This window comes from Eretmochelys imbricata, chromosome 1, assembly GCF_965152235.1.
Source record: "Eretmochelys imbricata isolate rEreImb1 chromosome 1, rEreImb1.hap1, whole genome shotgun sequence".
Classification (NCBI taxonomy): Eukaryota; Metazoa; Chordata; order Testudines; family Cheloniidae; genus Eretmochelys; species Eretmochelys imbricata.
In genome coordinates, this window is record NC_135572.1 from 299,059,097 (window position 1) to 299,075,619 (window position 16,523).

Here is a 16,523-nt window from a genome sequence, read left to right on the forward strand (position 1 = left end):
CTCGATAACAATCTAAAGCAGTGCGGACCGACACACGTTCCCTTTCATCGTCTGAGTCAGATGCCACCAGCAGAAGGTTGATTTTCTTTTTTGGTGGTTCGGGTTCTGTAGTTTCTGCATAGGAGTGTTGCTCTTTTAAAGACTTCTGAAATCTCTCAGATTTTAGAAGGCACTTCAGATTCTTAAATTTTGGGTCGAATGCTGTAGCTATTTTTAGAAACCTCACATTGGTACCTTCTTCGCGTTTTGTGAAATCTGCAGTGAAACTGTTCTTAAAATGAACAACGTGTTGGGTCATCATCCGAGACTGCTTTACAATGAAATATATGGCAGAATGCTAGTAAAACAGAGCAGGGGACATAGAATCATAGAATATCAGGGTTGGAAGGGACCCCTGAAGGTCATCTAGTCCAACCCCCTGCTCGAAGCAGGACCAATTCCCAGTTAAATCATCCCAGCCAGGGCTTTGTCAAGCCTGACCTTAAAAACCTCTAAGGAAGGAGATTCTACCACCTCCCTAGGTAACGCATTCCAGTGTTTCACCACCCTCTTAGTGAAAAAGTTTTTCCTAATATCCAATCTAAACCTCCCCCACTGCAACTTGAGACCATTACTCCTCGTTCTGTCATCTGCTACCATTGAGAACAGTCTAGAGCCATCCTCTTTGGAACCCCCTTTCAGGTAGTTGAAAGCAGCTATCAAATCCTCCCTCATTCTTCTCTTCTGCAGGCTAAACAATCCCAGCTCCCTCAGCCTCTCCTCATAAGTCATGTGTTCTAGACCCCTAATCATTTTTGTTGCCCTTCGCTGGACTCTCTCCAATTTATCCACATCCTTCTTGTAGTGTGGGGCCCAAAACTGGACACAGTACTCCAGATGAGGCCTCACCAATGTCGAATAGAGGGGAACGATCACGTCCCTCGATCTGCTCGCTATGCCCCTACTTATACATCCCAAAATGCCATTGGCCTTCTTGGCAACAAGGGCACACTGCTGAGTCATATCCAGCTTCTCGTCCACTGTCACCCCTAGGTCCTTTTCCGCAGAACTGCTGCCTAGCCATTCGGTCCCTAGTCTGTAGCGGTGCATTGGATTCTTCCATCCTAAGTGCAGGACCCTGCACTTATCCTTACTGAACCTCATCAGATTTCTTTTGGCCCAATCCTCCAATTTGTCTAGGTCCTTCTGTATCCTATCCCTCCCCTCCAGCGTATCTACCACTCCTCCCAGTTTAGTATCATCCGCAAATTTGCTGAGAGTGCAATCCACACCATCCTCCAGATCATTTATGAAGATATTGAACAAAACCGGCCCCAGGACCGACCCATGGGGCACTCCACTTGATACCGGCTGCCAACTAGACATGGAGCCATTGATCACTACCCGTTGAGCCCGACAATCTAGCCAGCTTTCTACCCACCTTATAGTGCATTCATCGAGCCCATACTTCTTTAACTTGCTGACAAGAATACTGTGGGAGACCGTGTCAAAAGCTTTGCTAAAGTCAAGAAACAATACGTCCACTGCTTTCCCTTCATCCACAGAACCAGTAATCTCATCATAAAAGGCGATTAGATTAGTCAGAACATACAGTTCTCCCTCAAGGAGTTCATTCACAAATTTCATTAACACGTTATTTTTTTAACAAGCGTCATCAGCAGGGAAGCATGTTTTCTGGAATGGTGGCCAAAGCATGAAGGGGCATACGAATGGTTAGCATATCTGGCCCGTAAATACCTTGCATTGCTCCAGCTACAAAAGTGCCATGCAAATGCCTGTTCTCACTTTCTGGTGACATTGTAAATAAGAATGTAAATGTAAACAAACTTGTTTGTCTGAGTGACTGGATGAACAAGAAGTAGGACTGAGTGGACTTGTAGGCGCTGACATTTTACATTGTTTTGGTTTTGAGTGCAGTTATGTAACAAAAAAATCTACATTTGTAAGTTGCACTTTCACAACAAAGATTGCACTACAGTACTTGTATGAGGTGAATTGAAAAATTTTTTTTATCATTTTTACAGTGCAAATATTTGTAACAAAAAATATTTTGATTTCAATTACAACACAGAATGCAATATATGTATATGAAAATGTAGGAAAACATCCAAAATATTTAATAAATTTCAATTGGTATTCTATTGTTTAACAGTGCGATTAAAACTGCGATTTTTTTAATTGAGATTGATTTTTGAGTTAATCGCGCGAGTTAACTGCAATTAATCGACAGCCCTACTTTAGATATATTTTTCCCCTCTATAAGCAATGTAAAATGTTTTTGCTAACATTTATTAGCAGCTTTTTAGCCTAACTTCACAAAGCTTCATAGGAGTCTTGATTAACAATTCTTTAGTATCACATAGAGCTTTAGGACTGTGTGTTAAAACCCTCCTCCTCACTGTAATAACATCTTGTCACTGTAATAGTTTATTATGACAACACCTTTACCTCATTAATCTTTGGTGTGATTTGAAATGTTCGTTTAGTAGTTCCAGTTAATACAAATAATAGTGCAAAAGCAAAAAAACTGCCTTAAGGTAAGTGACAAAACAGAATTAATACAGTATAATAATATTAACACAAGAAAATTGTATCTTTAACTGCATGGGAATTATCGATACTTCAGGATTACCATTTTGAATTAGACTTTCAATTGTTCCTTGGACTGGGTCATACTCTTACTAATTAAATAACATGAGTATTCTTTTTATCTTATAACATCTTAAAATTTAGAATTAAAGGATTTATGTGGACCTTGAATTGGGGAACATATTGGTCAAGATTTGTTTCTTTTGAAGTACTATCAATTGTGGTTTCTTTTTTCCAAATTGAGACAGTAGTAATAACTGTGCTCAATGGTAGTTTTTCCTAGAGTTGTAAAACGGAAGTTGTTGATAACTGGACATGTTAGAAAGCCATATTGGTAGCTTTTGCGATTAGGTACCACACAGTCGTGTTCCCTTCATATTACAGGTTATCCTCACAGCTAGATTATGCTATTTGGTGAGTCAGGCAAGACACAGTAGTGGCTAACTCACTGATCTTGTTGGACTCTTCATCTAGTCAAGCATATCCACAGACTGGAATCACGATGCCAATCACATCACGCTTAGATATATACAAATGTTCCTTAACAGAGCAACAGGCTGTTGGAGGGACTCTTCAAATCCTGGATTCATCACAATATACAAAATATTCCAGTATATGCAGGAGTTCCTTATTAACATTTCCTTCCAGGTAACCTATTAATGGACAGCTGCCAACCTAACAAATACTTATCCGGAAGGATTAAACATGGGGAAATACAAAATAGAATAAATATATAGCAGACTGGCCACGGAAATACAGTTAATTTTACATCATCGTCATTAAGATGTGGGGTTATTGATCCCAAATTACTCAAGAAACTGGTATTTTGGATATTTGAAATAGCAATTGAGTTATTTTAGAACAGCATTTCTCCAATGCAACCACCAGTGGAGTTTTTTGTGGCTATGACAGCCTCCAAAGAATGGGCGGAGATTGGTGGGGGCAGCAGCCCCTCCCTGCAGCACCCAGCTGTTGCTCCTGAATAGCTGGTACCAATGGCAGTGAAATGTGCCGCCTTGGTGTTTGCGCTAGCGTTGCCAGCAGGGATCGGCGCCCTGCACCATGCAGTCTCCTCAGGGGCTCTGGCAGTGCCTCTGGAGACACAAGGCCAGCCTGTGTCGCACCGAAGGTTGCTAGTCAGTGGAGGTGGCTGCAGCATTCGGTCACCAGGGTCCTCTCCAAACTAAATAACTGAATTAGACATCAGTACATTGTTAGGATTTAAATCCTATAATTTAGATCAATTATAAATTTTAGGGTAAAACTTTGTTTTAAACCTGCTTAACAATAGCATAATTAAAGAGAAGAAAGAAAATAAGGAAGAATAAACCAGTGGTTAGCTATTAAAGAAATATCAGAAAGGAAGGAGTTTGTAAAGGCATTAAAATTAGCAAGGTAAATAGCAAAGCATTTGAACATACAAGATCTATGACAAGTTATTTTAGCTGTTTTTGGAAGAGGTCGCCTGTCTGTGTTAGCATGATTCACGGAAGCTTCCCGCTTTGTCACACTGAAGCTATCTTTTGGTAACTGGTTGCGCCTTTCTTTGCCTTCCTAACTTTCTACTTTTATTTATTTATTTTTTTAGTATGCTGTACTCTTATTGATCTTATCTCTTGCTTTTTGTAAATTGTGAGAGAAGAAGCTGGTTCTGTTTCTAACACTCAATTTGGCACTTGAACTTTCTAGGGTTTTTTTAAACCTTTGTTCTCTGTCTGAGTTACATAGAGGACAAGCACAACCTTAGGGCGTTTCCTACATTTTGCAGGTGGTGCAAATATAATACTCCCTGACTATAAGCATATATATTTAAGCATTTGCAAAAACAGATTACCACCTTTATATATATTTTCACTCTAAGTAATTTAAAATCTGTTTTTAACATAAGATCCTTCTTAGCCTAACTTCACAAAGTTTTATGTGAGTCTTAATAAACAAACCTTTAGCATAACTTAGAGCTATACATTACCACCTTGAAAGCAAAAATACTGAAATTTTGTTTCTAATCATTCTTTTAAACTACTAACATGGCAACTTGACAACATGGAAAGTGCTCCTGGAAAAACACACTTAAGTTGCTAATAAGTCATAGAATCATAGAAATGTAGGGCTGGAAGGGACCTTGAGAAGTCATCAACCTCCCTTGGTAACCTATTCCAGAGCTTAACTACCCTTATAGTTAGAAAGTTTTTCCTAGTATCTTTTCCTAATATCTCCTAAATCTCACTTGCTGCAGAGCAAGCCCCTCTGCATACAAAACACAGCCTATGTTACCTGGAAACCCCTTCTACTTGGCCACAGCCTGTTTGCCAGAAAAATGAATGTTTCCAAAGTTAGCTCTTAAAATTAACAAACAAAACTACTATACATAAATGCTAATACGTCAAAAAGTCCAAGGGACTGGACCGATCCTGATCTGTGACTAATGACTGCTCAGCCTAGCAGAAGGAAATACACAGGTACCCATAAGCTTCCAATTTGGGAACATGTACGGCAGTCCAGCTATTCATGGCCCAAAACAGATGAGATCAAATAATTTCTGTCTATGTCCCAGCCTAAGAAAACATTTTGAAGCCACTGTTGCATATTTTTCAATAGCCACTACACTGGTGATATTCACAGAAATGTTTTTCAAGGCAAAGGGAAAAAAAGATTCCAAAAAACTCCAGATGTGCCAAACAAGGACTGGCACGAAGTAAATCCAAGGACTGGGTGGGAGAAAAGTGACTGAGTTGGGAATCTAGGTCTCCTGAATGCAAGCCCACTTCTCATACTACTAGAATAATGATATGGGGCTTTTTCAGTTATCAGAGGCAACATATAGGAATGTTGCTGAAAATAAGCAACATCTTTAGAAACATTGCAAAAAGTAAGCAATATTTTCCATCAGAGGTTGAAATTTACCACCAGCAATGGAGGCAGTAAGTGAAGGCTACAGATTTAGGTTTTTCTCATAAGCTTGAGGTTCAGTACCTGAAAAATATGTTTAAACATTATTTAAATGAAATAGTTAAAGCAACATATTTTTCCAAATGTTACAACTCAAACTAGCTTTTCTCATGCATTCAGGATTAGAGCTACATTTCCTATGTCTCAAACTTATGCCAAACTTAAGATGGCACCTTATTTTGGAGTGCTAATTATTCTTTATTACAGTTGAAACACTACATGTTTAGTGACCATCTTTATAAAGATGTAGTGATTAAGATTTCTTACATCATGTGACATATTAACTTTAAGAATTTATCTTATTGCCTTTTGGAGCTAGATAGATGACAGAAAAAAACCAAGTCATTTCACATGTTCCACCGGTGGTCTGGAAATACCACACATCTTATTGTGATTAGCTATTAATGACTATGTTGTAACCAAGGATTATGTAGGTTCTGGTAGCATTTGGTCATCTACCCATTAAGCAAAACCTTTTGGCAAGATTTTTTTTTAGTAAGAAACTGAAAGACTAAATAAGGCCTTGAATAGCTTTATTGAAATCTGTATAAATAAACATGCGCAATTGAAATGTAAACCCAAGTGAACTCAAGTGCAGACAAAATTTTAACCTCTGTCATGCAGGAGGTTAGTTTACATTAAAAAAAACTCAGAAAGCAGCTTTAAAATACCAGGATGAAACACCAGCTTTAATATCAAGGTATAATGCAAAGCCATGTCCAACATACCTCATTTATATCCTGGTCAAATGCAATTTTTTTAAACTTTTTAATGCTAACATAAATAAATAATTTACCAAAATGTGCACTCACAGAGTGAACTTTTATTTACAATACACAATTTATAACCTATTGTATTCGATTAGTTCAAGTGAAGAACATCATACTTTTTGCTTTTCATAACCGTGGGACACAAAGCAATTTTTCAGGTAGTAGATATGTGAAGTGTGCTCCCACACTTAAGAGTGCCTATCGAAGGCAGTGTTGTATACAAATCAACAATACATTTGTCCAGCTAGATCAAAGGGAAAGCAGCAAATTAAAAATGTTCCAAACTGTCACACTTATTTTTGGCATCCTGGACCCTTGAACATGGTTAACTAAAATCCAATTCAAGGTTTGTATGCTTTATATACTGTACAGGTTCTGACTCTTGAACATGCAAATGTCAATTCTCCTATAATAAGTTACCTTTTGAGAAAAGCTGTAAGGCTATGGTGAATTCCATCAGGAACACACAAAGAAAATTAACAGACCTACCTTTAAAACCAATTGTTCATTAACAATTTAAAGGCAAGTTATGTGGAAAAAATTCTTTTATCTAAGCCTGACGCACAGTCATTACTATGGATACAGAATACTATTAAATTTGTCCCTATTACAAAGTAGTTTGAAAGCTGCCAAACTACCCACATGGGCGGGGAACTTACAGCACAATTTTAAATTTTGGAGTGACACCAGATTAAAGTTATGCATGTCTTATAAGCAAGATAACAGGAATTATAATGTCAACCTAGTAGATCCAACAAGGAACCAGGGATACTTACATTTAATTGAAAAATGTTTGTTAATTCAGCATGAAATCCAGAACCTGTTCCACAGCAGCAGTAAGATGAACATAATATTCTGGATGTTTAACTATACCACAAAAGGTTAAAACACCTTTTCAAGATATTTTCTTCTATCATGATTGAGTTTACAATTGGTCAACATTAATTTCTAGGGAGAAACTTGAAAATTTGGTGTTTCAGGAATACTACTTCTCATATTTATGCCACATGTACTAGCTAAATAATAGTAGTACATGTGACAGCCTAATATACATGAATAAAATCATCCAAAAACTAGGCTCTCCACCGTAGTATTCTCGTAATACTAAGAAAATAAATGACCAAAGTCCACAAATTTAACATTTTAGTTATTAACTCACATCCCAAATGAAGAAAACATAATTCATCAAAACAGCAGCAGAAAACTTAAAAGGGGTTTATTTGTGATATCCTATAGATAGCTTGTGAATACAAGACTGTAAATGTATTAGAGACAATTTCTGTTAAAGTTTTCATTGTGTTTCACTTCAAGTACTGCACATGTTAAAATGCAATAAAGGATTTACATTCTGTTATCTGAAATTCCCCATCTCAGATTTTATTTTTAATTTGGTGGGCAATTTCATTCTTTCTATAGATATCTCCAATGAGAAAGTCTTTCTTTTTATGGCTTCTAGGTCTTCTATTAGTTAGTGTGCATACAATTTTCATTTTCTATATCATTCTCATTGCTGTCTTCATCACTCTCTAATGGGATGCCTGTGGCAGCTGAAGCACCTTGTTTAGTTTCCCGATCAAGAGGGAAAAACCCAGTTCCGCTGATAGTGTCCTGTCTCTGGTAGAAGAGCACATATGCTGCTTTGGACTGTCAAACAAGAAAAAACAAACTGTTACTACCTTAATGATCATCAAAGGCAAATCTTTTGCTTTTTGGGACAAGCTCTCCCATCAACATAGCTTTGTCTCCATGGGGGTTAGGTCATAAAAACTATGTTGCGTGGGGTGTGGATTTTTCACACCCCTGAGCAACGTAGTTATACTGATATAGGTCTGCAGTGTTGACCTGGCCTGAGTTAGTGTCCCAGACCTGAAGAGGAGTTTGGTGTAAACTTGAAAGCTTGTGTCTCTCACCTGCAGAAGTTGGTCCAATAAAAGATATTACCTCACCCACCTTGTGTCTCTAACGACGAGTGCTACCTTTATTAGCCTTCCATGATTGTAAGTATGTAATTGTTTTATGTTGGGAGTGTTGGATTTTCTAGGAAACAAGATTCAGTCACAGCTCAGTACAATTTTTTGGGATGGGTAGGGGAGGAAATTTGAATAAGTTTATAGTTAACTTAAATTCCACCCCCACAAAGAAGCCATATTTATCAGTATAAACATATGCCCTATGTCACTGCAGTTTGCTCTGACAAACTACTGTAGTGTCACAATGCCGATGTCAGAGTATACAACAGCAAACAAAGAATCAAGTTTCCCCCACCCCGCTGGCTACATTAAAACAAATACAACAAATGAAGAATTACCAAGCAAGGCAGAAATGAATACCATGCAGAAATAAGCCAATTGACACATTAAAATGACCCCTCTGCATACAAGTGTCTCGATTCTCTCCCATCCTGTGTTGTTTTGGTCAAGAAGTAATGGGATTTTAACTAAGAAAATTTAGCACCTAACTCACTTACATGGCCAATTTTGAACATCTTCAACGTTTGCATAAGGAACCTAGAATTTAGCAATTGGAGATCACTATAAATTATATATATGATGAGTTGTCTGGATAGACTGTTGAAATTTCTAGCACTGGGAGGAGGTATTTTTTCATGCTTTGTGTGTATATAAAAAGATCTTCTACACTTTCCACAGTATGCATCCGATGAAGTGAGCTGTAGCTCACGAAAGCTTATGCTCAAATAAATTGGTTAGTGTCTAAGGTGCCACAAGTACTCCTTTTCTTTTAGCACTAAATCCTAATTGCTGTGACTCAAACAAACAAGGACAAGATTAACGGAACTCAAGAAAGCACCAGAGAAAATGTCTAATCAAATTTATGGCAACTCCAGGGATTTTACCATATTATTGTAAGATTATTTTAAGAAATGTTCAGTGTTGTCAAAGCTGACACCCTTAGTTTAATGGCATCACGTCACACTGAAAAACAACCTGGAGAAATCAGACAAATGAATTTGGCAAGTATTATTTAGTTCTGTTGTCTCGTAATGAATGTGTGCACTTAAATAAGGGCTCTCTTTCTGAGAGCAGCTCTTTCCACGTGGATGCTATAGTAAATAATCATGTATTTGACATCACAGTCTGGTGTCATAAGTTCAACATTATGTCTACACTTATAAGTCTAAATGGGATAATATGAAATGCTCAGAAAACAATCCTAGTGAACAAAAACACTAAAAACATTTTCCGTTAACATGCAAAGTAGAGTAAATGTATATAATGTATAAATTAGGGCTGTCAAGCGATTAAAAAAACTTAATTGTGACTAATCACACTGTTAAACAAGAGAATACCATTTATTTAAAATATTTTTGGATGTTTTCCAAATTTTAAATACACCTCTACCCCGATATAACACGAATTCGGATATAACGTGGTAAAGCAAAAATGTTTTTCTGTCTCGTCTATAACACCGGCTCTCAAACTGGGGGTCGCGACCCGGTTATGTGGGGGTCGCAAGCCCCAACCCCAGCACATGGCTGCAAGTTGCGAGCCCCGACCCCAGCGCTGGGCTGTGAGCCCCGACCCAGACGCATGGCTGCAAGCCCCGACCCCGACAGGGACACGCTGCTGCGAGCCCCGACCCCGGGCTGTGAGCCCCAACCCTGTCAGGGATGCATTGCTGCGAGCTCCGACTCCGGCACACAGCTGCGAGCCCCAACCCCGGGCTTGATGTGAAGGGCGACATCAGATGTGCCCTTTCTAAAACAACAACACCAAGAATAAAACTTCTTGTGTCAAATACTGTACTAATAACGGAAATGCTCGAGGCCAAAGCAAGTTCGATATAACGTGATTTCCCCTGTAACACGGTAAGATTTTTTGACTCCAGAGGACCGAATTATATCGGGGTAGAGGTGTATATTGATTTCAATTTCAAACACAGAATACAAAGTGTACAATGCTCACTTTATATTTATTTATTATAAATATTTGCAATGTAAAAATAGAAATATTTTTCAATTCATGAAATACAAGTACTGTAGTGCAATCTCTATCATGAAAGTTGAATTTACAAATGTATAATTATGCACAAAAAATAAATGCATTCAAAAATAAAAATTTCAAACTTTAGAGCCCTACAAGTCCACTCAGTCTTACTTCTTGTTTAGCCAATCACTCGGACAAGTTTGTTTACATGTGCAAGAGATAATGCTGCCCGGTTCTTGTTGACATCACCTGAAAGTGAGAACAGGCATTTGCATGTCACTGTTGTAGCCAGCATCACAAAATATTTACGTGCCAGATGTGCTAAAGATTCATATGTCCCTTCATGCTTCAACCACCATTCCAGAGGACATGCGTCCATGCTGATGATGGGTTCTGCTCGATAACGATCCAAAGCAGCATAGGCCAATGCATGTTCATGTCCGTCATCTGAGTCAGATGCCTCCAGCAGAAGGTTTAATTTTCTTTTTTGGTGATTCGGCTTCTGTAGTTTCTGCAAAGTGTTGCTCTTTTAAGACTTCTGAAATCTCTCAGATTTTGGAAGGCACTTCAGATTCCTAAACCTTGGTTTGAGTGCTGTAGCTATTTTTAGAAATCTCACATTGGTACCTTCTTTGCGTTTTGTGACATCTGCAGTGAAAGTGTTCTTAAAATGAACAACATGATGGGTCATCATCTGAAACTGCTATAACATGAAATATATGGCAGAATGTGGATAAAACACAGAGCAGGACACAGACATACAACTCCCCCAAGGAGTTCAGTCACAATGTAATTAACACATTTTTTAATGAAAGTCATCAGCATGGAAGCATGTCCTCTGGAATGGTGGCTGAAGCATGAAGAGGCATACAAATGTTCAGCATATCTGGAACGTAAATACCTTGCAATGCTGGCTACAAAAGTGCCATGGGAACACCTGTTCTTACTTTCAGGTGACACTGTAAACAAGAGGCGGGCAGCATTATCGCCCATAAATGTAAACAAACTTGTTTGTCTTAGCGATTGGCTGAACAAGAAGTAGGACTGAGTGGACTTGTAAGCTCTGCAGCAGTGGTTCTCAAACTTCATTGCACCATGACTTCCTTCTAACAATAAAAATTACTACCCAGGAGTGGGTCTGAAGCCTGAGCCTCAAGAGCTTCAGGCCCAGGGAGTGGGCTTGGGCATCAGTTTCCACACTGGGCCCCAGAAAGTCTAAGCAAGCCCTGGCAACACCATTAAAATGGGATTGCGACCCACTTTGGGGTCCCAACCTACAGTTTGAGAACTGCTGTTCTAAAGTTATACATTGTTTTGTTTTTGAGTGCAGTTATGTAACAAAAAAAAAATCTACATCTATAAGTTGCACTTTCATAACAAAGAGATTGCCCTACCATACTTGTATGAGGTAAATTGCAAAATATTATTTCTTTAGTTTGTCATTTTTACAGTGCAAATATTTGTAATAAAATATAAAGTGAGCACTGTACACTTTATATTCTGTGTTGTAATTGAAATAAATATATTTGAAAATGTAGAAAAACATCCAAAAATATGTTATAAATTTCTATTGGTATTCTATTGTTTAACAGCACGATTAAAACTCAACAAAGTTAACTGCATGAGTTAACTGTGATTAATCGACAGCCCTAGTATAAATGCAACATTATATCTGAACATTTTTCAAAATCCCTTTAAGGTTTCAATGGTGTCCCTCCCTCCCCCCCGCATTAATTAATATTAGACATGTCCTTTTGTTCCCTCTTTGCAGTTGCTTTCTCACAAGAGAGGTGAGCTCTGGCTTGCTAGTTTGGGGTGGGAGAGTGTTTTAAAGGTAGAATTTAATAAACAGGGCAAAGTTTGCTGAGCAAGAGTTTGAACCATTACCTTAAGACCGGTAGATAGCTGTTGCTACGCTTAAAATATAACAAACATGCAAACAGTCCTCAGACTTCTGCTGAAATCTGCTGGTTTTTGAAATGTAAACAAAAACTTGTGTGTATTTGCACTGTCCCTTACACAAATAAAAAAACAAGGATACTTGCCACTATTTGGTCCTCAGATGCAGTTGATACACTACTGTCATCAAAGTAGTACCATTTTCCATCATCTTTATTTTTTGCAAAAGCAGTATCTAGGACCCAAAAGAAGCATGTTAACATAAGAAGCAGTATCTAGGACCCAAAAGAAGCATGTTAACATAAGAACTTTGGCAACTGAGCAAAATAAATCTATAGAGGATCCAAGCTGGTCCTCATCAAACATATGACTTTTGAATCTTCTTATAGATAATATGGTATAAACTTATTAACAGTAGCCATATCATTGCTATAAGATTCATACTTCCAACCAGCCTTTTTCTTTTTCATTATGTTGACCCAAGTATTCCAGGTTTAGGTATTTTTTCACCCCATTAACAGCAAGAAAAGCATATGCCAATTTAGCTTTCACCTTATCAAAAAGAGCGTTTAAAGGAAAGGGCAGTCAGCCAGAATAAAGGATCTTAGAGGCTTTTACCCACCTCTTCATTCCTCTCCTCCCTTTGAATGAGAGGCATAATTGCATATAAAATCTCAGACCAGGAAGGCAAAGCGAGTTATATTACAGCACTGTAGTGCTTTTTGGAGGATAAATATGTCCCTTCCATGACAGACTCAGCCAACACAAATTTCAAAAGAACTTAACACTATTCTCAAAAGCTCATCTCAAATAGATATTTGTATTCAACTAGTGTATACATTTCAAGTAACAGAATTAAATGACATGGATTTGGGTTTTTTTTTGCCCTTTGGCCATTTTTAAAAAATGCAGCTGATTAATAAGAGTCAGTTTTAGTGCTAATAAAGAGTCAAAATAAAACACGAAAAGAAAGTTAGTAAGTAAAATGATGGTGTTCAAAATTAACTTACAATGCCCTCCTCCCATTCCTCCATAGTGGTTGGACACAGCAATCAAATTATAGCGGCAAGGCCCTGCATTTGGATTAATGAGGAACTCTGACATATCCAAGTCACTGTTTAAAGAAAAACTCATATTATGTTAATGTTTTTTTCCAACTGCTGCTTAACATTTGAGTGTTGTCTTCGGGCCCTTTTATTTTAAAATCTATCCTACTGGAGCCAAACAGTGGCACAAAGCCTCATATACAGGAAAACACAACTGACACAATATTGGAAAGGTTGGGAGTGCACATGCTCTCTCTCTCTTCTGATCTATAACAGGTATGAGATCAGAGTTTGTACATACACACCCTTCTCTATTCTCAAATTTACATAAAAAATAATGTAAACATAAGTTAGCTTCAAACAAACACCTGTCCTGGCTTCCACTTTGTTCAACTGCCTGTATACGGTACCTTAACATACATTAACCTGTAGCTGTCAAAGTCAAACATCTCCTTCCAGAGTCCTTTGCCCAATACCACTCAGTGAATTATTTTTCACACCTATCTGACTATTTTACTTGTTTCATGTTACTCAGTCCTCCCTCCCACAGCCTACATTTTCTAGGTCTTCTGCTCAGGAGTATTGCTTTTTCCCCATTAGTGCTTGACTTGATCTGTAAATCTGAACTAACATATTTTGCAAATTAAGCATGGACCCATTGTATATAACCCTTAATTAAAACGTATTTAATTTAATCTCAAAATGTCAGGCATGTTAGAAATGTGAAGGCTAACATTTAAATATTTCAATTCAAAAGTTTTTCTTACTTTATTGGAAAATCAACCAATGTATCCAGCTTGTCCCTCATATATCTGCTGTAAGAAAAGCGCTTTAGATGTACTACCAGTACTGGGGGCAGTGACCACAAATCTAACTTTTTGGTTGCTTGCTGATGTTCTTTACAGTTTGGACAATACCTAAAAGAAAGACAGTCACTTTAGCATTCGTAAAGAGTGCAGGTGTTGAAGTGTATCACCAACAAGAAAGATATATCAGGTTGGAAGCTGAATGTGTAAACCTTCAGTTCACTGTTTAACGGCCTGAACCTGAAAGATAGCGCTCTTGAAATTAATGTGAGCTGTGGGTGCTCAAGCACTCCAGGGATCAAGACTTATTTTTAATATTTGAAATATAAACATAAAGGAAAAAAGTCAAATAGCAAAGATACTATATAATATGCCTTGGTGCTGGTCTTTATAGGTTTTTTTAAAGCAGAAAAAATTTAACCTTCTGAACTCAAAAGAAGCTGAAGGAATATGGAAAATTTCAGCAAGTTATGAGCATCTGGAAAGAAAGAGCTTACTTACCAGTAACTGTGGTTCTTCAAGTGTCACTTCTCACATCCACACTTGTGGGATATGCTCCCACCCCACTGCCATTGAACTTAGAGCATTCAAGAAATGCAGTGACCACTGCAACTACAAAAGCTCCCACTAAAAGCAATGGACATTTGTAACAGAGATAAGAGGCTGTGAAATCCCTAGCTGCCTTGGTTCCGTCTTCTGAATCTTTGAGAGAATATAATTCCAAAGAAGTAGGGAAGGTGGGGCAGGTAAGAATCATGAAAAATAATCTTTTCTTTGAAGCAGCCTCCGCATATTTCCACTTAGGCAAATGTAAGTAACAGTATAACTGCTAGGAAGGCAGGCTAAGTTCTAATTAGAAAGGACTGCAGAACTGCCCTCCCAAAACAAACATCACATCAAGATGACAAATTAAGAGAATGGTGCTGCATAAAGAAAACTTCAGGTAGAATATTGAATATTTCTATGATGGAATCCTTGCTGAAGCAGGTCAATGATGTTGCTTTAGCCCTACAAGCCTGAGCTCCAAGGCTACTAGGTGCTGATACCAAAGCCAAAGGGCAATTTTAATTTTTAATTTAGATTCTAGGAAATGTTTAAAAACCCTCTGGGTGCCTTTGATATACATTAAAAATACAATCTAGCTTAAAGAAAAACAAGTGTACCAACATCCCAGCCAAAAGAGGGAAAGAGAAAAAAAGCCATGGTCAGCATATGTGCATTTTGATAGGCTCTAAGTGGAAATGACATTCTTCTTACACTGCTTTCCAAAAGATACAAAAAAAGTTCAGGTAACTTCCTATATAAAACTTAGTTTTATCCAATTAAAAACCTCAAAGCCCTCCTAACATTGAGGGTGTGGGCATCTACCTTTCCCTGTTGAGAATGACATTTTGGAAAGAAAACCAGGATATTACATAGTCTGGTTTAGATGGAACCAGTCAGTTTATTTATTTATTTATTTAAAGATAAGCATCTTGGATGAACCTGCATGATCATGACAACTTTGTGCCTTTGGAATATGGCAAAGGGACGATCAGCCATCAAAGCCTGCAAGTCTCTCACCTTTCTTGAAGTTATAATTTTGATTCAGAAAGCTGTTGTTAGTGACTAATGGAATAAAGTGGACTTTCCCCAAAGTTTCAAAGGTCACAGTCATTAACTATGACAAGCGTTAAGTTGACATCTCCCATCAGGACATGCTCTCCATGTGGTGGGATGTTTGAAGAGTCTATGAGAGTGTGTGGTATGTTGAGATGGTAGACAAATAACTTTTGATTACATGAAGAGGCAAAGAAACTTCAGCTATATTAAACAGTCCATAATACATTAAGTAGAGCACAGCACAGAGATAGGCACTAATCTGCTGCCACAGAGAAAACCTTTTCCATTTCTAGGTGTAACATTTCAATGTGATTTTTTTCTTTGACTGCTACAAGATACTCTGAACCATTGCAGAGGTCAGTGTCCCATGATCTAAGCTGCAAGATTAAGTGAACCAAGACCATCCCATTTTGGAGTAAGGATATCTGATGATTAATCCAGGAGATTCATGTACCCGTACTTCCCAAGACCTGCCCTGACAGCGCTGGCCAGTTTGTGTTTATGTGGAAGCACCAACAAAACACTAGTAGATCAATCAAGACTATTCTAGCACTTCGATTCAGATAATGCAGCCCTGACTCCTTGTTGTCAGAGCAGGTCTGAAACTGGATTCAGATTTCTTTCGACTTTAAACCAGATAAAACTGAGGATCACAGGACCAAAAGCTTCTTTCCCCCCATTTTGGACTGCTTCAAATCCAAAGAAAATCTACTCTTGTCTCTGCATGGGGCCAGGACAAGCTCCGACCAAAGAGCAGATCCCAGGATCTGATGTGTAAAGCTGCCACTGTGAGAAAGTCCTAAAATAGAGAGTGCCTGTCCTCCTCAGTTTGAGCTGTAAAGGCCTTACATGCTGAGCAACAAACTGGAAAATGGCCTCACATGCGGCAGGTCAAGCAGCAATTATGTATATTTGATT

General features: G+C 38.1%; 1 protein-coding gene and 1 long non-coding RNA gene across 6 annotated transcripts in view; one reads left to right on the plus strand and one right to left on the minus strand.

Annotated features, from left to right (window-relative positions):
- The window catches only part of LOC144274714 (uncharacterized), a 37,886-nt gene that overhangs the window by 19,670 nt on the left and 1,693 nt on the right, over positions 1–16,523 (plus strand). The gene's annotated exons all lie outside the window — the stretch shown is intronic.
- The window catches only part of USP15 (ubiquitin specific peptidase 15), a 140,458-nt gene continuing 129,989 nt past the window's right edge, over positions 6,055–16,523 (minus strand). For all 5 annotated transcript variants that reach the window (XM_077833647.1, XM_077833639.1, XM_077833705.1 and 2 more), the window contains 4 exons: positions 13,965–14,114; positions 13,162–13,265; positions 12,298–12,386; positions 6,055–7,952 (listed from right to left, as the gene is read on the minus strand). In XM_077833647.1, coding sequence (XP_077689773.1) covers positions 7,773–7,952; positions 12,298–12,386; positions 13,162–13,265; positions 13,965–14,114 — 523 coding nt within the window. In that variant the 3' untranslated portion in view covers positions 6,055–7,772. The remainder of the gene's footprint in view (positions 7,953–12,297; positions 12,387–13,161; positions 13,266–13,964; positions 14,115–16,523) is intronic.